The sequence below is a fragment of the Lagenorhynchus albirostris genome, chromosome 3 (genome assembly GCF_949774975.1).
Source record: "Lagenorhynchus albirostris chromosome 3, mLagAlb1.1, whole genome shotgun sequence".
NCBI lineage: Eukaryota > Metazoa > Chordata > Mammalia > Artiodactyla > Delphinidae > Lagenorhynchus > Lagenorhynchus albirostris.
In genome coordinates this window covers 77,955,840-77,978,767 of record NC_083097.1, presented here as the reverse complement: position 1 = coordinate 77,978,767, position 22,928 = coordinate 77,955,840, and the positions used below count along the sequence as shown (strand labels likewise).

The following is a 22,928-nucleotide window of genomic DNA, read 5'->3' as shown; positions in this document are numbered from 1 at the left end:
ACAGAGCTTTACTTTCTCAAACTAAGATGAACAAAAGTTGTCAATCTTTTCCTTTGCCCTATTCTCAAAACTCTAATTACCATCAGACCCTAGGGGGGTACTTCTCCTCACTCCACAATGTGTTTGTATTTTGGGTAATATCTATATCATAAGGCCATTTCACTATAAGATGTAACATGCCAGTTCTGCTCTGCCCCAGTAACCTGCAGTCATGAGCATTTGGGTTTCGGTCAAGTAGACTTAGATAGTCATTTTCTTTAAGAGCCTGGCCTAATATCTTAAAGAGCTCTTAATTATAAGATTAATGTTTTTAAACATTCCGATAGCACCATTTATTACTTTACAGGGAATTACTCTGTAGATTTTGCAATGTGTATTTCATGCCAATAGCATAAAGAGAACATGAAATACTCAAGAAGGGGACTTCGTTTCTCTCACCTATAACACATAGGCTGGTAGAAGGTACAATTGTCTTCATTTACAACAAACACCAAACTTACCAAATAGTGTGAACTTTAACTTGTACTTTTTCCATCATCTTTTCGCTTGGAAGTTTCCTCCTTTGCCTAGAAGGACAAGCAAAAACCATCAGTGAGCTCTTTATTTTCTGGATTAAGTACCAAAAACTGATCAACCAGAAGAGGCTTATGAGGAAATAGGCTTTTCAGAATTAAAAGGGCAAAAATGGCAGTCAGCAGGGGAAAATAAGATGGTCCTTTTAAAGTATCTCATTTAGCCCATACACTGAATTCTTCCCCTTAAAGTTTATAAACTAAAAATAACCTTAAATGATTCTAAATTTTTTACTCTAGACTTTGTGGGGTTTTTTTGTTTTTGAAGGCCAGCATAATTAAAGAAAAAAAATACATAGGTGTTCATGGATGGTATCCATTCGTTCCACAGTGATCCATTCTTCTCTTATACTTGGGGGCTTACCTGGCAGCTAATCCACTCAGCATATAGGGTTACTGTGCTTTCTATTTTTTGAGTATGTACTTTGTATTAAATAATAAATATTTAATCAGATATAATGGCATGAGCAACTAATTATCAATCTGTTTTCTTGTATCTTTCATGGATTTCACTTTTTTTGAGGTATAATTGACATATTAGTTTCAGGTGTATAACGTAAGCATTCCATATTTATAAATATTGTGGAATAACACAATAAATCTAGTTAAAATCCATCACCATACATAGTTACAAAATTTTTGTGATGAGAACTTTAAAGATCTACTCTCTTAGCAACTTTCAAATATGCAATACAGTATTTATTGACTGTCATTACCATGCTTTACATAACAGTCCCATGACTTAAATATTTTAAGTTTGTACCTTTTGACTACCTTCACCAATTTCACCTACTCCCCCATCCCTCACCTCTCTGGCAGCCACCAATCTATGAGCTCATGTTTTTGTTTTTAGATTCTACATATAAGTGAGATCATAGAGCTTTCATCTTTCTCTGACTTTTTTCACTTGCATGATGCAATCGAGGTCCATTGATGTCGTTGAAAAGGTAAGATTTCATTCTTCTTTATGGCTGAGTAATATTCCATTGGGTATATACACCATATTTTTTTTATCCATCCATCAATGGACACTTAGGTTGTTTCCATAACTTAGCTATTGTAAATAATTCTGCCATGAACATGGGAATGCAGATACCTTTTCAAGTTATTTTTTTTTCAAAGATTTTTTTGATGTGGACCATTTTTAAAGTCTTCATTGAATTTGTTACAATATTGCTTCTGTTTTATGTTTTGGTTTGTTGGCCGTGAGGCATGTGGGACCTTAGGTCCCCAACTAGGGATTGAACCTCTGCCCCCGCTGCACTGGAAGGCAATGTCTTAACCACTGGACCACCAGGGAAGTTCCCAAGTTAGTTTTCATTTTCTTTTGATAAATACCCAGAAGTGGAATTCCTGGATTATATGGTAGTTCTAGTTTTAATTTTTTGAGGAATCCCATACTGTTTTCTATAGTGACTATACCAATTTACATTCCTACCAATAGTGCACTTTCCCTGATGATTAGTGATGTTGAGCACCTTTTCATATGCTTCTTGGCTATCTGTAAGTCTTCTTTGGAAAACTGCCTATTTAGATCCTCTGCCCAGTTTTTCATTTGGATTTTTTTTTGCTGTTGAGTTGTATTTGTTCTTTATATATTTTGGGTATCAATCTCTTATCAGATATATGATTTGCAAATATTTTCTCCCATTCAGTAGGTTGCCTTTTCATTTTGTTGATGTTTTCCTTTGCTGTGCAGAGCTTTTTCGTTTGATGTAGTTATACTTGTTTGTTTTTACTTTTGTGCTTTTGTTGCCTTTGCTTTTGGTGTCAAGTCCATAAAAATCTCTATTAAGACTGATGTCAAAGAGCTTACTGCCTATGTTTTCTTCTAGGAGTTTTATGGTTTCAGATCTTATATTCAAGTCTTTAACCCATTTTGAGTTAATTTTTGTGTATGGTTTGAGATAGAGGTCCAGTTCCCAACACTATTTATTGAAGAGACTGTCCTTTCCCCACTGTATATTCTTGGCTCCTTTATCATTAATTATTGACCATATTTCTGGGCTGTCTCTCTATTTTTTTTTTTTTTTGGTTGTGCTATGCAGCTTGCAGGATCTTAGTTCCCTGACCAGGGATTGAACCCATGCCCTCAGCAGTGAAAGCGCAGAGTCCTAACCACTGGACCGCCAGGGAATTCTCTGGGTTCTCTATTCTGTTCCATTGATCTATGTGTCTGTTTTTATGCCAATACCATACTATTTTGATTACTATATCTTTGTAATATAGTTTGAAATTAGGGAGCATGATGCCTCTACCTTTTTCTTTTTCGAGATTGCTTTGGCTGTTTGGGGTCTTTGGTGGTTCCATACAAATTTCAGGATTATTTTTTCTATTTCTATGAAAAATGTCACTGGAGTACAGATAGAGATTGTACTGAATCTGCAGACTGTGGTATGGACATTTTAACAATATTTTTTTCAATCTATGAGCATGGAATAACTTTTTATTTATGTCTTCTTCACTTACTTTTATTACTGTCTTATAATTCCCATTGGATAGGTCTTTCACCTCAGTTAAATTTATTCTGAGGGTTTTTCATGCCATTATAAATGGCATATATGTGTTTATTTCTCCTTCTTATAGTTTCTTATTAGTGTCTAGAAAGAGTATCTTACACTTTTACTGAATTTGTTTATCAGTTTTTGGTGGAGTCTTTCGGGTTTTCTTTATATAAAATGTCAGTTTTGCAAATAGTGACAGTTTTAGTTCTTCCTTTCCAGTTTGAATGCTTTTAATTTCTTTTTCTTGCCTAATTGCTGTGGCTAGGACTTCCAATACTATGTTGAATAAGTGGCAAGAGTGGGTATCCTTGTCTTTCTCCTGATCTTAGAGAAAAAGTTTTCATCTTTTTACCGTTGAGTGTGATGATAGCTGTGGGTTTGTTATGTATGGCCCTTATTATGATGAGGTATGTTCCCTCTATATCCACTTTGTGGAGAGTTTTTACCATAAATGGATGTGGGTTTTCAGATCTTTTTCTGCATCTATTGAGATAATCATATGATTTTTATCCTTCATTTTGTTAACGTGGCATATCATCACACTGACTGATTTGCGGATGTTGAACCACCTTGCAGCCCTGGAATAAGTTCTACTTGATCATGGTGTTTGATTCTTCTAATGTACTGTCGAATGCAGTTTGCTAATATTTTGTTGGGGATTTTATACATATATTTTCATCCGGGATATTTGCCTGTAATTTTCTCTTCTGGTTCCCTGGCTTAGTTTTGGTAGCAGGATAATGGTGGCCTTGTAAAATGAGTTTGGAAGTATTCCCTCCTTTTCTATTTTTGGAAGAGTTTGAGAGGGATTGGTTTTAAGTCTTCTTTAAATGTATGGTAGAATTCACCAGTGAAGCTCTCTGATCCCAGACTTTTGTTTGTTGGGAGGTTTATGATTACCAATTCAATCTCCTTACTAGTAATGGTCTTTTCAGGTGTTCTATTTCTTCATGATTCAGTCTTGGTAGGTGTATGTTTCTTTCTTCAAGGTGTCCAATATTTGGTGTATAATTGTTCATAGCAGTCTTTTATGATCCTTTGTATTTCTGTGGTATCAGCTGTAATGTCTCCTTTTTCATTTGATTTTATCTGAGTCCTTTTTTTTTTTTTCTGGTCAGCCTAGCTAAAGGTTTTCTGAACTTTATCTTGTCAAAAAAACAGCTCTTAGTTTTATTTATCTTTTCTATTGTCTTTTTAATCTCTTTCATCTAGTTCTGTTCTGATTTTTGTTATTTCCTTTCCTTTACTGATTTTGGGCTTCATTTGTTCTTCTTCCAGTTCCTTGAGGTATAAAGTTAGGTTGTTTGAGATTTTTCTGATTTCTTGAGGTAGGCATTTATCACTATAAACTTCCCTCCTAGAACTACTTCTTCTGGATCCCATCAATTTCGGTATATTGTGTTTTCATTTTCATTTGTCTCAAGGGTTTTTTTGTTTTTTTTTCCCCAGTACATGGGCCTCTCACTGTTGTGGCCTCTCCCGTTGCGGAGCACAGGCTCTGGATGCACAGGTTCAGCAGGCATGGCTCACGGGTCTAGCCGCTCTGCAGCATGTGGGATCTTCCCGGACTGGGGCATGAACCCATGTCCCCTGCATCGGCAGGCGGACTCTCAACCACTGCGCCACCAGGGAAGCCCTCAAGGTATTTTTTAATTTCTTTTTTGATTTCTTCTTTAACCCATTCATTGGTTGTTGAGTAGCATATTGTTTATGAAATCCACATGTTTGTGAATTTTCCAGTTTTCTTCTTATAATTGATTTCTAGTTTCATACCATTGTAGTAAAAAGGATGCCTGATATGATGTCAGTCTTCTTAAATTTATTAAGAGTTGTTTTGTGGCCTAACATATGATATATCCTGGAGAATGTTCCATGTACATTTGAGGAAATGTGTATTCTGTGGCTCTGGATCAAATGTTCTGTATATAGCTATTAAGTACAACTGCTATAACATGTCATTTAAGGCCAGTGTTTCCTTTGATTTTCTGTCTGGATGATCTATCAGTTGATGAAAATGGGGTATTAAAGTCCCCTACCATTTATCCCCTTAGATCTGTTAATATTTGCTTTATATATTTAGACATTCCTATGTTGGGTACATAACTATTTACAAATGTTAAATCCTCTTGTGCATCAACCCCTTTATCATTATTTAATGTTGTTCTTGTCTCTTATTACAGTTTTTGTTTTAAAGACTATTTTGTCTGGTGTAAGTATAGCTACCCCAGCTTTGTTTTGGTTTCCATATGCATGGAATATTTTTTCCATCTCCTCAGTCTGTCCTTAAATTTGAAGTGAGTTCCTTGTAGGCAGCATATAGATGGTCTTGCTTTTTTATCCCTTCTGCCACTCTGTCTTTTGATTGAGGAATTTAGCCCATTTACTTTAAAAATATTTATTAATAAGTATGTACTTATTGCCATTTTGTTAATTATTTTCTGGCTGTTCTGTAGTTCCTTTGTTCCTTCTTCTCTTGCTCTCTTTTGTGATTTGATCATTTTCTATAGTAGTATGCTTAGGTTCCTTTCTCTTTCTCTCTTGTGTATCTACTATAGGTTTTTACTTTGTGGCTACCATAGGCTTACATATAACAACTTAACATTTATATTTTAAGTCAATAATAAGTTATGTTTGAATGCTGTACATTTTTACTCCCCCACCCCCTATTTTATGTTTTTGATGTCTATTTTACATCTTTTAATCCTGTGTATCCCTTAATTATTATAATTATAGTTATTTTTACTACTTTTGTCTTTTAACCTTCATACTAGCTTTATAAGTGATTAATCCACCAGCTTTACAACATTAGACTATTGTGAATTTTACTGTATGTTAACCTTTACCAGTGAGATTTATACTTTGATATGTTCTCCTGTTACTAATTAGCACCCTTTCCAGCTTTAAGAAGTCCTTTTTAGTGGTGATGAACTCCTTTAGCTTTTGCTTACTAGAAAAACTTGTTCTTTCCTTCAATTCTGAATGACTTTTCCAAGAAGAGTATTCTTGGAAGTTTTTTCTTTCAGCACTTTGAATATATCATGACACTCCTTTATGGCTTGCAAAGTTTCTGCTGAAAATTTGCTGAGAGTCTTGAGGGAGTTCCCTTGTATGTAAAAAGTTATTTTTTTCTTGGTTCACTTAAGTTTCTCTCCTTGTCTTTAACTTTTGATATTTTAATTGTAATGTGTCTTTGATATGGGTGTCTTTGGGTTCTTATTTGGAAGGCTCTGGGCTTCCTGGATATGGTTGTCTGTTGCCTTACTCATGTTAGGGAAAGTTTTAGCCATATTTCTTCAAATAAGTTCTTTGTCCCTTTCTCTCTCACTTCTCCTTCTGGGACTCCTGGAATGCAGATGGTCGTCTGTGTTGGTTTGTGTGATGTTGTCCCATAAGTCCTTTCAGCTATCTTTACTTTTTTTTTTTTCCATTTTTTTTCTTTTTGCTGCTTTGATTGGGTGAATCCCATTGCTTTGTCTTTGAGTTCAGTGATCCTTTCTTCTGCTTCTTCTAGTCTGCTGTTAAACCCCTCTAGTGTGTTTTTCAGTTCAGTTACTGTATATTTCAGCTCTGTGGCTTCTATTTGTTACTTTCTTGTATTTTTCCTATCTCCTTGTTGAAGTTCTCACTGTGTTCATCCATTCCTCCCCCAAGTTTGGTGAGCAAATTTATGACTTATTTTTAACTCATCAGGTAAATCACTTCATTAAGATTTTTATCATGAGGTTTTAATCGTTTGGAACATACTCCTCTGTTTCTTCATTTTCCTTGACTCTCTGTGTTGGTTTCTGTGCATTAGATAAAACAACCACCTCTCCCAGTCTTAAAGGAGTGGCCTCATGTAGGAGATGAACCTTACTGTTAAACCCTGCCCTAACTCTTGATCGTCTCTCAAAACATTGTAAGTGTTCAAGCTGCCTATTTTATTTTCAGTGGTTCACAGTAGTTGAGGGTGTGCTAAGATCTGTCAGTGTCCCAAAGGGGAGAATCTCAGCACCTAGATTCAGGCTGAATGGAAGCCAGTCCCACAGGTAGCAGGTTTTAAAATATACAAATATATATAGTCTTGTAGGATGGACCACAAGCATAAGTCCTGCTGGCTACCAGAGCCAGGTGATCAGCAAGTGTCCCCTGGGTGGCAGTTACAAAAATTGGGCCTCTAGATGAGTGTATAAGCCCCCTTTCTGGGAGATGCTGGTGACCTGGAGCGAGGTGGAGAAACAGCACAAAGATGGCTTACATTTCCTAAGAGCACATCCGTAGGTGTCTAGATGTGTGCCAAACCGGAAGCCTGCCCCTCAAGCCAAAGCTCCAGGACAAGCAAGTAGGCCTCTTACACAGAAAGACTGGGGGTATATGTTTTAGTCTGCTGTCTGTGCAGTACTCTGGGGATGGTAGCCGGCCAAGAACTGTATCTCTGATTGTTTTGGGGTGGGCAGATGAGTCAGAGCTCACAAGTCCTTTAAGAACTGTTTCTCAGTTTGCTGTAGCCTTGTGCGTCTTCTGGACACAAGCTCCATGGGCTTTCAAAGCTAGATGTTTTCGGGGCTCATTTCTCAGGTGGTCTTTAAGGTTGGGTGCTGATGTGGGCTTCAAATTTTTCGGTCTGCAGGGAGAAGCTCTGAGTTTTGAGTTCGCTCCTGATGGCCGGTTGCTGTGTTGGGGTGGAGTTTATGTTGAGACTGTGTCCTAGCCTCTCCTACCCTCTTTGATGCAAGCCTTCTCTCATTTGCCAGATAAATAGGAGTCACACGGATAATTTGGGGGTTTTTTCCTAGAGGAAATTGTCACATATGCAGCTGTAGATCTGGTGTTGCCATGGGACAAGGTGAGTTGAGGATCTTCTTTACATCACCATCTTGAACTGGAACTCACTATCTTGTTTTTTAAGAGTTTTGATTCAGCTGGACTATTGTTTTTAAACCTATACCTTTTATTTCTCATTATACTTGGGATCATAGTCATAACCATTTGAATCCTATGTTTTTAGAATTGGATTAGAAAACTTCTAGGTCCCCTCCAATTTCCATTCCTTTCCTAGCCACAGTTTCAGTAATTTTAATAGGAAACTTCCAAGAGTTGTGCTGAATTAATGCCCAACTCTAAGAAACCAGACCCTATAACTTCTACTCATTAGTCTTAGTTTTGCTTTCTAGAGCAATGTGAAAAATTAGATATCACCTGGGAGGAAAGACTACTAGTATTTAATGTGAGTAGATTGAATCACAGAAACTGTAAGATCTTCTCAATTTCATATACTACTTCCATGTTCCAAGATTCATATAAACCACATTCCCTGGTGGTGTCACCTCCCTTGCCACACACACCCACACACATACACACCCACACCCACCCACACACACACACACACATATTTTAACATGTCTTAATTTGCTGGTTGTTATGATGAATAACATCATAATCAAGTAGTTGACATTTTTTCTTAATGATATATAACTGATAGTGATTTAGACTTGATGAAATATAGTATATGGATCTGTACTGTCAATGTTTATCCAAGTGGAAATGTGGAGTAGGAAATGGCAGTCTGGGTTTTGGAGAGCTGAAGGCATAAAATAGATTCACCCATCCCAACATTCCCCGAAGTCTCAGTCCATTACAGCATCAACTCTGATGCCTAAGAGCATACCTGAGAGATCACGTAAACTAAGGATAGATAAGGTACCAGCGATAAAGCAACCAGCATGTCATTGCTGTTCTCGGGCAGAGCTCAAGGAGAGGAAGCAGGGTCATAGGGCCAAATCTTTCGAGGAGGTGAAGGGATGGAGGGAAATAGGGCTTTTGAAGTTATGAAAGAATTTGAATATGTTTGTACTACAAGGGAAAAGAATTGAGACAAAGATACCGGAGAGAGTTATTGACCCCCTGAGAGAAAGAAGGGGCTGCAGGGCAAGAGGGGAGAGGATTTGTTGGGAGGCAGATAGGAAGGGGATCTTGGTTATTTTCTGCAAGGCAGCCTCAATTTTCTCTTTGAAGTAGAAGGCAAGGCTATCTTCACGCAGTGAGGGAAAGCAGCTACGAGAGAGCATGAGGTTTGTGGGGTCTGATGAAGGGGAGAGGGCCTGCACTCATTCCAGACTAGCACAGCTGACAGTGGGACTTTGTGTGACAAGGGCTAGGAATGCAGGAAACTTCAATTGTGTTAAGAATGTTCACTCGGATTTCTAAAGTATCAGTTACTTTAAATGTCTCTAAAACTTCAATTTCTTTACCAAGACATGCTAGGGGACAGATAGTATTTAAAAATTATTTTATTCTAAATAGGTCCCAATCAGAAACTAACTGACTAGGGATACACCACTCGATGTCATTGCCAAGTTAATTTGTAGTCTATTTACTCTTCAGTTTACCTTTGCAGAATCCTTTGCTTCACCCCCGTTCTTGGGTGCTTTGGAGCTGGAAGCAGTCTTCTTGTCTTTGTCCTAAAGCAAGGGAAATGTAATGAGGCTCTTGCTATCAACACTCCATCTAGCAATTAACTGCTGCTGCTATCAAATCAATCCAGATTATTCTTTTTAGTAGCCTGGAATCTCCAATTTAATTAAATAATGGAAAATTGAGTATTTTAGTCATGATTTTTCAAACAACACTGAAAGTACACAGAGGTGTTCAAGGTGGCGGGTAAAAAGGATAAAAATGAGGAAAAGATGAGTCACACTGATGATGCTCGTTCACCCAGACTGTATTTTGCTCACCAAAACAGCTTGTTTCTATCAGGATTGGTTTTTACGTGCCAACAGGACACTGTTTGTTTTCAGTGTTATGGAAGAGAATGTAACAACCAGGGAGAGCTAGGGCAAGTCCTATACAAAAAGAAAGTCCATTCGCCAGAAAGGCATTATTTATGAAGTTCCAGGAGTGAGAGATAGGATGCTGATGTGGTCTAGAAATTAAATCACCCAAGATGGGCAAGACTGACAATTCAGTGATTGATTGATTGGGAGATATGTTTAATAACAGCCAAAACAATAGCAAAGAGATGTGCAATTTTAATTCTTCTGAAATAACAATGAAGGGCACTCATTTCACTTTTCCCTCTAGCTGATGGATTACACATTTTTTCATTCGCTTTTGATCATGTTTTAAGCACCTGCTCTGTACCAGGCATTTTGCTAATGCTGAGCACAGAGGTACCAGACACCTCACTGCTGCATGCAGCTCAGTGGTGTGATGCACGTGACAGGTAACCCACAGTGCAGAGAGCACACATAGGCAACATCCCTGATCTGCGAAGGGAGAAGCAGACAGGGAAGTCTTCCAGGAGAAGCTGATGTTTGAACTGGGCCCTGACAGGTGAATAGGAGAGTCAGCCAGCTGCTCCGGGCAGAAAAGGGGAGGAAGCCCCAGAGGGCAAGGGGCACGGTATATAGTGAGGGACTGCTCTCATTTTAAATGAACACAGATAAAGCATTACTGTTGTACAACAATATAGTGTGGCAATCAAAAATGGTAGCTATGGAGATCATAAAGCAACATGGAAAACATTTATGAAATAATGTTAAGCAATGTATTATATGTGGACAATAAGTACAACTATGTAAAATGTACATATGGAAAAAGGTAAGAAATATACCAAATAATAGTGTTTGTGGAGTAGCAGAATTGTAGAATTTTTTTCTTTTCAAGTTCTCGATGGCATTAACCAGTTTATTTTACAATATGAAATTATATATATGTATTATATACATATGTGTGTGTTTGTGGATACATAGACATTCAAAGAAAGTCAGTATGAAAGCGCACAGTACCTTTGCTGTGTTCTCTAAGGTTTCTGTAGTTGAGGGACAGCTGTCAAAGTCCCCTGAGAGGGCATCAATGGGGTCTTGGGCATCTGCAGCTTTCTGAGATTTTAACAGAAATAACCATCAGGGAAGAAGCACAAGGCAAAGATGCTACGTAGGAGATTTCCCCACATCCCTGAAAATATGTTTGTTTAATAGAAAACCTTGCTGACATTCTTTTCCTAACGGACTACTGTATTACAAAAGAGATATTTTAAAACAGGAAAATCTTGCCAGCTCTATTTTCTTCTACTGTTTTACACAAGTTTCTTAGTATTCTCTGAGCTTTGATTTTCTAACCTGGAAAATGGAACTGCCTAGCTTGAATGGACTTGGGAAGACAGAAATAATACACTCTTACACACATGCCTTGGCATCCCACCAAGCACAAGGTAGGCATTCAGTGAATTTCAGATTTCTAAAATGTAAAAGTCGCAGCTAGAGTTTAAAAAAATCTTTTTTATGGAAATACGCGGATACGGTATTTACCTCTGATGCCTCGGGTTTCTTTGTAGGTGGCGTCGCTGATTTGCCCTTAGAAACAAAGCAGACTCTTGGTTAAACAAATTTTTGTCAAGGTTTACTTAGGTGTAGTCGGTATTTATATAATCTCTTATCCAGTGACTTGAAATGGAGTTCAGTCAGCCCCCTGCATCTGTGGATTCTGCATTGGCAGATTCAACCAAATGGCAGATCGAAAATATTTAGGGAAATAAAATTCTAGAAAGTTCCAAAAAGCAAAATTTGAATCTGCCACATGCTGGCAACTACTTACATGGCACTTACATTGTATTAGGTATTCTAAGTAATCTAGAGATGATTTAAGGTATAGAGGAGAATGTGTGTAGGGTTACAGGGAAATACTATGCCATTTTATATAAGGGATTTGAGCATCCTCAGACATTGGTATCTGGGGGTCCTGGAACTAATGTTCCATGGACACCAAGGGACTTGGTATAGACTTGGTATAGACTTGCATAACTGATAAACCTGTGTCCCTATCATTTCTTCACCAGCTTTGCTTAACGACTACCCTATAACTATTTCAATAGCCTTGGAGAAAATGCAAGGGTGAGTCTTTTCCTAGAAGTGAAAGAAACACTATTTTAGCAACTTTGTCATTGTATAATTCTAGTTAAAATGTTACAAAAAGTAACCTGTGTTTTTATGTCTTGTTTACTAATTTACTATATGCTTATCTACTATAGCTTATTATACTTGGAAAGGAATGGTCTATAGATAGATTTTTTTCAGTGAAGATTACAAGGACAACTCATCAGGGATTTTTCCCATCTGCAAAGGCAAGGCTACTAAATAATACATTTCCTAAAGAATACAGCAGAGTCACACGCGACTATCAAAGCAGGGAGGATTCTAGCAGGATGCACAGCTGCTATTGTGACTACTCGACACAAGCGAGGAGAACAGATTCCTGTAACAGAAGACACCGCAGCTGATAATATTCTATAAACCACAGCCACAGCCATCAAACCCCTCACATGCATCAGTACAGAATGAGAAAGATGTAATTTACACTTCCTTGTTTTTTATTGGGTGAACAGACCTGGAAAGGGTTATTTAACATCTAATGGACTTGCAACTAAGAGCCAAATAGGAAGGGGTAGGGTACAGACCAGGTTGACCTAAGCGAAACTGGCTTCCATGTTAGAGACAAAGACAGAGACTTCTTGACGGAGTGCATTTAGATAGAGAAATAGGATTTGTGACTGGGAATATGGCTTTGTCTGTCTTCACTCTCAACAGCACAGGTGGTGTTGTAGGAGAAGAAAGAGAGACAGCAGGTCTTGGAGGGGTCGTGTTTGCCCTATGAATTATTCCGATACTAGCTCTTTTTCTGTTCTCCTTCAACAGAGAAACTCTGCTTCAGTCAAGATTACAAATATCATTCTTTTCATAGCCTTTTCTTGCAAGGAGAATTCATATATGTACATGCCACAGAATCACTGTTAAGCATCAGTGAGTGAATGAACATTATTCAACTCTCTATGCCACAGTGCCCAGCACAGTAAACATCCAACAGTACTGGCTCAAATAAATATTAAACAGAATTCTAGACAGCCTGCTCAGTGGGGACAGATTAAAAACATCAGTCATGTTACATTTTTATGCTATTGTTACAGTGTACCTCCTATTCATTTCAAGTGAGGTGTGGATCTCAAACGCTTTGGAGCATATATCCATCTAACCTAGACATTGCCCTCATTTACCTCCTTGTCATCATCCAAGAGATGTTGATATTTAGGTGGGATGGTGTCATCCCTTTCTCCCAGCTTGTCTCTGTGTTCAGCTTTCACTTTTTCCTGTAAACATTGAACGTATATAATTACGATTCAGTTCCGCCTTCACTTAGAGAGTACATTCTAAAATGCAGCATTCAGCATTTACTGAACTTTTCTGAGGCAAAAAAAAATAGGGTCTCTTTTAAATTTGTAAGTGAGAGAACAACAATGTCAACAGACTTTCAGTTGATGGAAACAAGTAAACCCAGTGCTTCTGTTTGTCAATCCACACCTATTAATTTTCTACCTGTATTTTAAATGGAAGTAAATGATTAAATAATTATCTTCAGAAACCATGGAAGGAGATAAAAACCCACGGTTATGAAATATCTTTCACTGTTTCACTTTTTAAATAAAAAAATCAAGTTGCTGTACTTTGGCACTTAAGAGGTACTATTTACAACTTTGCCTCTTTAGAAGGAGCCCTGAAGGACCAGGACAGGAGCAAATCTGAAGGGACGTGCTGTTTGTTTGTGTTGCAGGTGAGCAAATACCTGCTGTTGAGTAAGCAGTACCCACCTCCCAGCATCCGTGCCTCAGTGGGACGTGGCTGGTCTCTCGGTCCTGGATTCAGGAACAGCTCCCCATCCCAGGGGTGGGGTACAGATTTTATTTTTCTGCATCATTATAATTTCATTTTTCAAATACAGGTTAAGTTCACCTCGATATTCCTATGACAATGGTAGAATCGAGACCTAAGGATTCTTTGAAATGCCCTGTCTTTGAGACATAGATTTGTGTGGGACGTTACCTTTCTGGTTCCAAGCTAAATGGACTGTTAAGTACTGAATATTAAGTATAAATAAGTACACTTCTGCATGTTGTACGAGATATATAGCATTAAGAGTCTGCACCTTGTGGACACCTCTGTGGTGCTGAACTCCTGGTCCAATGCAGTTAGTTTCGATAGCAGGGACGACTGCTAGGGAAGACTCTGCCACTACATTTACACAACTTGTGAACCTAAAAAATGCACATGTGTGCATCAGATATGTATGATAAACTTACTGCCAGATACAACCAAGAACAAATGTGGGAAGAGAATAAAATTAACAAAGCAGGGCTGGCTTTTCCATCATCACAAAGTCTAGCCTCATGAACAGGACGTTTGCCTGAATCTGTGCCATAGCACAGACCTCAGAGAGGAAAGAGACACGACATAGACCATGGAGTAGGAAAAAATTAGGCTGAAGTTATCCAACCGTTCACTGACTCCAGGCAAAGTCAGAGGCTGAAGTTATCCAACCGTTCACTGACTCCAGGCAAAGTCAGAGGCTGAACTTCTCCAACTGTTCACTGACTCCAGGCAAAGTCAGAGCGGGTTTTCCCCTTTGTGTGGAGGGTAGGGTATTCTGTGCTATAATAACTTTCAATTTTCACTTATTAATGATTTGTTTTTCTTTTACCTTGACTTTATCCTCTAGGGGTTTGTTCTCATCTGGATCAGGCTGTCTTTGCCCGAGACTGTCAGAAAGTTGATCCAGGGCATCGTCAAGTTCTTTGTCGTCACTCCGCTAAAAAGTAAATCTGAATCAGTCACTGGTTAGCCAAATGAGGTCGCCTGTTGGAGTGCAGCCCTGACACTGCCACTAAGACTTCCATAAGCTTATGGGGTTGTCACCAGGGAGATGGGCAGGTGGGCAGAGGCGCTGGATCGGCGATCCTTGCTTGGTGCTCCTTCTCGTCTTTCACTCTCAGCACTTGTCTGCACCCGTCTACCCCGCCCCACCCCTGGATGTCTTTCTCTTCTGAGAAAATAGGTCCCTCCCTAAAAAGATGGGGTTCCTGGACTGATTCTTCTAGAAACTATGTCTTATGATGCTTTCAATATATGTAACAGTATGTTCCCAGCAAAGAAAAGTCACATGAATTATGATAGCTTAGTTTACTCTTTGATTCCCAACTGTATTCCTGTAAAGAAAGATTTATACCTAGTTTTAATGATATCTTCAAACAAAATATTAACTAACACTAGAAACTCTGATGGGAAAAGTGATGGTAAAGGTGTCATTCTAAAACATACCTGTGAAACGCAAAAAGGCTTTTGATTGTGGACGTTTATTAACAGCCTCAATCACAGGGGCCCCTGGAATCTGAGTATTAAGAATTGAAGTGTAGGGCTTCCCTAGTGGCGCAGCGGTTGACAGCCCGCCTGCTGATGCAGGGGACATGGGTTCGTGCCCTGGTCTGGGAAGATCCCACATGCCGCAGAGCGGCTGGGCCCGTGAGCCATGGCCGCTGAGCCTGCGCATCTGGAGCCTGTGCTCCGCAACGGGAGAGGCCGCAGCAGTGAGAGGCCCGCGTACCGCAAAAAAAAAAAAAAAAAAAAAAAAGAATTGAAGTGTAAATGGCAGCCTTCCTTTCTGTTGCACAGGGACTTCTGTCATTGTGGCTGTGTGTACATACACAGACACACACATAGACACATGGAGAGAGGGCATTTTACTGGTTTTAAGTGCTTCATTAGAGCCCAGGATTATAGCAGCTAATGGTGGTGCTACCCACAGCTGGGTCTGGGCTTTGTCATTTGTGCCTCTGGATGTTCTCAGATGATCCCACATTAACCCAACAGGATGAAAATTCACTCAGAATCTCAGAGTACAGCACTAAGTAAGCTTTGATGCTTCATCAAAAGGAAAGGAAGCATAGCTGACTTCACTAAAGCTACTTCATCTCCAACTAGCAGATGGGGCACTTCTTCTCACCCAAGGAGATGGGGATCTGGTTTAGGGCGATTTCTTTATCTTTTGATGTGCCGTGGTCTCCTGGATAATGTATAATTTGGTAGTGCAAAGAAAATCAATCAAGGAAGTCTGGAAAAGCTCTGGTCCCACAGTCTTACCTCAGAACATGTAAATAATTAAAACAATATTGACACTAAGTTTCTTCTATTACTAGCATGAAAATGACAAGTTTTTACTGGTGTGAATGGGAGGAAGACAATGCTATTCCATGAGGAGTTTGTGAATTTTGGGGGCAGAGAGAAGCTCAAACACTGAGCAATTCCTTAAAGTAAACTTGAGGTTAAATAATGAGTAGTATTTATAGCATGGATCAGGAAAAATATAAAGGAGGAGAACATCAATTATCAGGAAAGCTAAATAATTTTAAAAAATCTAATAATCTGAACATATACACAATGCACATTATTGTACTTCAATTCTAATAAAGCAACAATATTAAGCTCCTTCACTGTGTGTAAAATACTTTCACATACAGTGTTTTATGTATTTAATCATTTTAGATATTCTCTGTCATCTCCCTGTCTCACCAGTCTTACCTCTTCTGAAACGGAAGGTGCCTGTTCTTCCTAACAATTTTGTTGATTTTCATTTACTCTGAGGAGGAGTCCTATTTTCTTTCTCCTTGTTGTTGCTGCTGAAAAAAGTACTCATAAACTCTGTTGCTTACCGGAGTGTCTGGGGGTGGACCTGCAGAGTGGTTGGTTGGAGCTGGGGTTTGGGAAACCACTTCCGAGATGACAGCTGAAAGTTTAGCATCTTCCAATTGCTTTTGTAAGAAAACAAACAAAAAAAAGATTTTGACCAGTAATACGGTGTATGCAAATTATGCCCACATACCATCTCTTAAATACAACTCTCAGTATAGCTTTTTGATTGTTTTTCTCTTGATCCAAATGGAAGCACAGCAACACAGCATCTTAAGAGCCATTTTTATTCTACGTCCTATTCCATACATTATTTTATACAATTTCCTATTCCCATTTATTAATCCTAAACGTTCAACAAGCTACTGATTTAGAGTACTGTAGTTTATACATTTCTTGTTGCACGTTTAGGTTGTTTGGAGTTTTCAGCTTTCTTCTCTGTAATTAATTGCTCTGAATAAGTTCTAGAAGTGGCTCTTTTTATGGTGCTAGCTATATTCTGCCAAGTGCCCTCTCAAAGTTGCTAGAAATTCACAGTGCCACAAGCAACGAATGGCCATGCCTGTTTCCCATGGCCTTGCTTGCCTAAATTAGAGATTTATCACATTTTAATTCTGATCATGTATTAGGTATAAAATTATGTGCTACTGTTGCTTTAATACTTGGTATATGGGATGAAGAAGCTTCAGTTGTATCATTTTTTTCTTAATGTTAAATGGTATATTATTCTAGAATCTTTCTGAAATAATGATTTCTTTTCTCATTTTAAAGAAACACTGAATCTGTCATTTATGTTCATTTCTGGATTTCTTTCCCATTGGCCTGTGGCTTCGCTTTCTGAATCAGAACTGTATTTTTTGTCATTACTGTTAATAAATCCTGGTGTTTAGTTGGGTTAATCTTCCCTAAAAATACTGAAAAATGCTTTTCAGTATTTTTTCATATTTTTATGCATTTATTTTTCAAATGTATTGGACAACTCAATTTTAAATTCTCTTTTCATAGGTATACGTGATAGAGTGCATGCTCATTGGTTCAATTAGTTACACGGTCGAAAACATCCACTGTGCTGGACCAATATTTCAAATGGAACACGTTTTTTATGGCTACAGTGGGTTGAGGGCCATTAATTTTGTGATTGTTTCCTCAGCTCCCACATCAGGTTCTAAGTCACAAGTTTCCATTTATTTCTGCTACCCTAAAAGTACGGAAATAAAACCAGGAATCTCAGAAGACTTACAAGAGGTGAAGTGCTTGGGGGAACGGCAAAGTCCTTGGACAAAGCATCAAGGAGGAAGTCTTCACTCAAGGGCTGCAAAGAACCAGGAAATGTATCAACAAACACCACCTCATCAGTCTCTTCAAAATGTTGTCACTGTTTATATGCTGATCAACTCATTCCACAGAAAGCTATGCCCTCCCCGCATTAACCATCAGGGCCAAAGGAGAGAGACACACTCAAAGAAAACTGGCTTGCTTACTGGGAGTGGTTCCTTGGGCTCCTTTGGCAGTAGTGGTTTTCCATCTTTATCCTATGCAGGGGGACAGAAACATGGCATTGGGTCATTTCACGTGTATCCTACGTACGCACCTTGTAAACATTATAAGAGGTCGACAGGTTATACCTGATGATATTGTACATTACAAATTTGATTCATCATTTCAGGAAGTAGATTCTCTCACCAGGAAATATCCTCTGATTAGCTCATGTCAACAAAGACCTGGCACACACTGGGCATTCCCTAGGCACGGGGGCTGCAAACGGATGGAGCGTGGCTTGCCAACCTCAGAAGCTCACACTACTGTAGGGGGAGCACGTGAACAGTTAATGTAGTGCGTGGCACGTGGGGCTGTGACAGTGTGCACAGGACACTGAGGGAGCACGGGGATGAGACCCTCACCTGCCTGGGGAGTGGGCTTTGCACAAGTTGCCTTGAAAAAGCTGGTTAACTGTAGAGGCAGCACATCCTGAATTACCTCTGCGCCAAGCCCTCTACTAAGCACCGGGAATACCACAGAAAGTAGGACAGACACATCCCTGCCCTCGGGGAGCTCACCCTGAGGCTCAGATGATGCCAACCTTCAAATGACTCTGAGTGCCACTTCTGAGGAACAGGACAAAATCGCTAAAGCATTTGGGGCTCTTCAGTAAAAGAAGATTTATAAATAAATGGTAAATCCCATGTATCTACACACGCAAAAAGAAGTGCAAGATTCTCTCTTTAAACACACAGTTAACCCCTTGGAAGACACGGGGGTTAGGGGCATGGACCTCCCAAGCAGTCAAAAATCTGTGTATAATTTATACTCGGCCCTCTGTGTCTGTGGTTCTGCATCCATGAATTCAACCAGCTGAGAAGGTATAGTGCTGTAGTGTTACTACTGAAAAAAATCCGAATATAAGTGGACCCACACAATTCAAACCTGTGTTGCTCCAGGGTCAACCGTGTACTTCTCTTGATAAAGTGGTCAAGGTGTTTTTTGTTTTGTTAAAATTCAAGGAGATGCAATGGTTGAGAGTATCACCAGCTTCCCTTTTGGCAAACTCCTTTACCCCCATTTCCACCTCCTCTGCACGTTCACATATACCTTCTGACCACTGTTCAGTGAGGACGGAAACAGCCTGAGGCTTGCTCTCCACCATCCTTTAGCTGCAAAGGCAGCACATTTCCCAAGTGACACACAGGAGCAGGGGCGAGGGCACGTCTGCTCCACACTCAAACTGAGATCATCCCGTGTCTGGAAGGGGGAACCTGTGGTCTACCCTCAGGGAGCTGAATCTATTGAAGAGGCCTGATGGGAGCAGAGCTGAAGAAGAACAACAGGATTTAAACAAGAGATCAAGCCAGCACCTGGAAATGCTATAAAGCTACAGGTAAGTAGTAATGGGTGGGATCAACAAGTTCAGAGAAGGATGAAAGTACCGCAGAATAGAGCGGTCAGGAAAGCTAATCAGCTGCATTCTTAAAAACTGCTACTAAAATTCAGCAGAAGGAGAGAGAAAGTAACCAGCCTCCTACTCTGAAGAGAGTTACGGGCACCTGACCAGCCTTTTTTCAAATGTGACAGCTACTTAAGGGCTACACAGTCTAAGAACCTTGCAAACAAACAAGCCGAAATGAATAGGAAGTCCGTGCTTTCAACTGAATTGTGAAATGCAGAAAGGAAGCAGACTAAAGGTATCCAGAATAATAAACTTTCAATCAGGGAAAGCTCAGTATAGTTCCTGCCTTTGCCAGATAAATGGACTAGTACACCTGCTGCATACGAGGAGCATCAATCTGATTTTCCTGCATTATCCATGAAGTGGCATATCTCTTAAGTAGTGGCTTCCCCCTTGACACTTGGTCTGTACAAGCTACGTTCAAAAGAAAAGAAATGGGTCAACTTATCACTCCCTATATTCAGTGTCAAGTAGGCTCTCTTATCTGTCAACTTATATTTAAGGTTTGTAAATCTTTCCTCAGGAAGTGATTGTTGCTCATTTTGGTTTTCCTATCTGTATGAAGGTTTCCTAAGTTTTCTCTGCTTCTGGTATTCTAACAGGCCACCTATTAGACAGGCAAAAATTAGGTAGTTAAGACATTATATTTCTTTCACCTAAGGGAGGAGTAAAAGGCCACTTAGGAATATTTTAGTTTCCTAGCTGGTGTGCAAACAGGATATTAGTGAACTGATACTATTTGGTGTAGAAATACTAAGAAACGTGATCTTTATATCCCAGGTCTGTTCGCATGTCCCTTTTTCATGTACATGAAATTCAATATAAATTAAAATAAATTAGAAAAAGATCCCAGCCTGTTTACCTTGACCTCTTCTAATCTATAATCAGGAGGAATTGTTTCTTCTTTTTCACCAAGTTTTTCACGATCTTCTTCTTTGGCTTTCTCCTGAATAAAAATGAAACCATTTTCATTGTTAATACATCTTTTTCTCATAAGTGGAGGCCTGAGTGACTAAATTTGAGGTCAACAAATCCATTGTTAGGTTCCTACAGCAACTCCATCTTTGACACTGTATCCTGGTTTAGCAGGCTCAGACAGCACCACTTTTAGCCTGCTGGGCTAAGAGGCAGTCGTGAGGAGCGGTAGAGGCAGTGCCACTTCTCTCCTGACTCCTCAGCAATGGAATTGCAGGTGGACAAGGTGAGACTAAGAACTCTGATATGTGCACGCCAGCCATCCACTGCTGCACCTAAACACTGATGCTCACTCAGGGTTTGCTTATTAAACAGGACATGCACAATAACAGAGAAAGACAGCTGGCCATGTGTTGTAGGAAATTTTAAAAAATGACTCAGTTATCTGGGGAGTCAGGGCGATCAACGATAGCTCCTTCCTAGAAGTATCTGAGCTGCCATTACCTTGACTTTATCCTCCACAGGCTTTCCAACTTCTGGACCAGCTTCCTTTATCCCCAGGCTTCCAGCCAAGGCTTCTACAGCATCACGTGGCCCCATGGCCTTCTAAAAGCACACCAGGGGGTATACTAAGTAGGTGGTTAAGCATTCCTTTTAAAAGAGACTACAACAAACAATTCAGGTGGGCATAGCCTTATTTCAGGCCTAGATAAGAAGCACATGTCATCTTTTAATCATCTAAAAAATCAACTGAATTAGAATCTATGTTTAAAAATCCTGAAGTGTTAAAAGTTAGAGCAAGTTTCTTAGGTTAAACATCAAGTGTGTGCAATTTATGTACTGACAGTGAGAAACTCTTAAGATCTAACCCACGTTTTGGTTCAGAAATTAGGAAGTTAAGAGAATGGGTGACACCACACAGAAGCTGAAAGCCAGGAAAGAAGAAAGAAGTGATCTTTATGTGACTGTTAGAGATGGCACAGGAAAGCTTTCAGAAAAGCCCTCGAGAGGACACTCTTCCCAGTGAAACAGCCGGGCCCCGGAGGCAACGGCTTCGGCTGAGCCTCTGCTGAGGCACAGAAGCTTGCGTTCTCTATGTGGCTTCTACTGGTCAGAGTGGATTCACGCCAGTTCAGGTGACGGCCTGTGACTTATTAACCCGAGTGGCCCAATGAGAACAGTCTACCTGGGGTCCAGTTGTTGAAAATGAAATGTGCTCCCTGTGAAATAATGAGCTCTGACCACAGGGGTATTTAAAATGAAACTGGATGAACACAGAACATAAACGGCATAAAGGGAAAATAAAGGATAAATAATGTTTGGGCTAAAGAGAGGACTAGATCCAGCTTTTTCCAAACCACAGGTCATGATCTATACATGATGAGCTCTTAAAATCAATTTAGTAGTTCATGGTCAGGACTTTTTTTAAATGAAGAATATAAAATAGAATGCGTCATGCATACCAAGGATAAGTACCATTTACTAAACTATTGTTCTACTGTGCGGGTCCTGGGTTGCAGAATCCATGAATTTCCAACTCTGGTCTTGGTCAAAAGTGTGAAAGCTCCTGAATTAAACAGTCTCAAAGATGATTCTTATTGTAAAAGAATATGACTTCACATGGAGTACATATTGGACTTTTAGAGTCAAAGCGTCTTTCTGTTTTATATAGATTAGCCATCGTCCTAAGTAAGAAAAGTGTTGCTAAGCTGCACCACAAAAGTAAAGATCACCAGTGAAGAAAGGGCCGTTGAGTGGAAAGTGATTTATCACCATCTAGTGGTTGGACACTGCATAGATTTTATTCTGAGGGGCAACAAATATCCCTGATGTTTCCAACCTGCTTGGGATTGTAACTAAGAGCTGCAGCGGTCCCCAAGTCTTAGCCAAGCAATCTGATTGCTACCTGATCCAAGTCACCTGCTCACACTTCTGTTTTCTACTCTCTGCTGCAGAATCTTTGGAAACTACTGCTTCCCAAGCCTGTGCCCTTTGGCTCAGGAAATAAGTGAAACCGAGTTAGAAAAGCTAGGAGAAGCAGCAGTCTTAAGAGCTAAAGAATTTGGAAACAGGACCAATGACAAAAGCTTCTATTTTTTTTTGCGGTACGCGGGCCTCTCACTGTTGTGGCCTCTCCCGTTGTGGAGCACAGGCTCCGGATACGCAGGCTCAGCGGCCGTGGCTCACGGGCCCAGCCGCTCCGCGGCATGTGGGATCTTCCCGGACCAGGGCATGAAGACGTGTCCCCTGCATCGGCAGGCGGACTCTCAACCACTGCGCCACCAGGGAAGCCCCAAAGCTTCTATTTTTGTTGTCAGGTTCAGAACTAGAGCTCAGGTCTTTGGATTTGCTCAATAAACTTTCTTTTTCTACAACAAGAACTGCAGAAGGCAGACATTCATCTCCTTCCCCTGGGCTTTCTGTTTCCTTTTGCTCACTGATCCTCCAGCCTCTCTTGAGTTCTCTGACCTTTATCACACTCTGTGGCTATTCTTTCTGGCTCCCA

The 22,928-nt window shown here is 39.7% G+C and overlaps 1 protein-coding gene and 1 long non-coding RNA gene across 7 annotated transcripts in view; one reads left to right on the top strand and one right to left on the bottom strand.

The window, feature by feature from the left end:
* Positions 1–22,928, bottom strand: part of CAST (calpastatin) — a 125,433-nt gene that overhangs the window by 2,452 nt on the left and 100,053 nt on the right. For all 5 annotated transcript variants that reach the window (XM_060143310.1, XM_060143312.1, XM_060143311.1 and 2 more), the window contains 11 exons: positions 20,927–21,028; positions 20,370–20,453; positions 18,045–18,095; positions 17,804–17,875; positions 16,587–16,685; positions 14,582–14,689; positions 13,104–13,196; positions 11,365–11,409; positions 10,843–10,935; positions 9,445–9,516; positions 501–566 (listed from right to left, as the gene is read on the bottom strand). In XM_060143310.1, coding sequence (XP_059999293.1) covers positions 516–566; positions 9,445–9,516; positions 10,843–10,935; positions 11,365–11,409; positions 13,104–13,196; positions 14,582–14,689; positions 16,587–16,685; positions 17,804–17,875; positions 18,045–18,095; positions 20,370–20,453; positions 20,927–21,028 — 870 coding nt within the window. In that variant the 3' untranslated portion in view covers positions 501–515. The remainder of the gene's footprint in view (positions 1–500; positions 567–9,444; positions 9,517–10,842; positions 10,936–11,364; positions 11,410–13,103; positions 13,197–14,581; positions 14,690–16,586; positions 16,686–17,803; positions 17,876–18,044; positions 18,096–20,369; positions 20,454–20,926; positions 21,029–22,928) is intronic.
* On the top strand, positions 5,968–16,367 carry LOC132516961 (uncharacterized). Of its 2 annotated transcripts, XR_009539543.1 has the most exons (4): positions 5,968–7,901; positions 11,161–11,267; positions 13,596–13,657; positions 14,600–16,367. It is a non-coding gene; the product is annotated as an uncharacterized LOC132516961 (long non-coding RNA). The 2 variants fall into 2 exon arrangements; XR_009539542.1 differs by lacking the exon at positions 13,596–13,657 and having other exon boundaries at positions 5,976–7,901.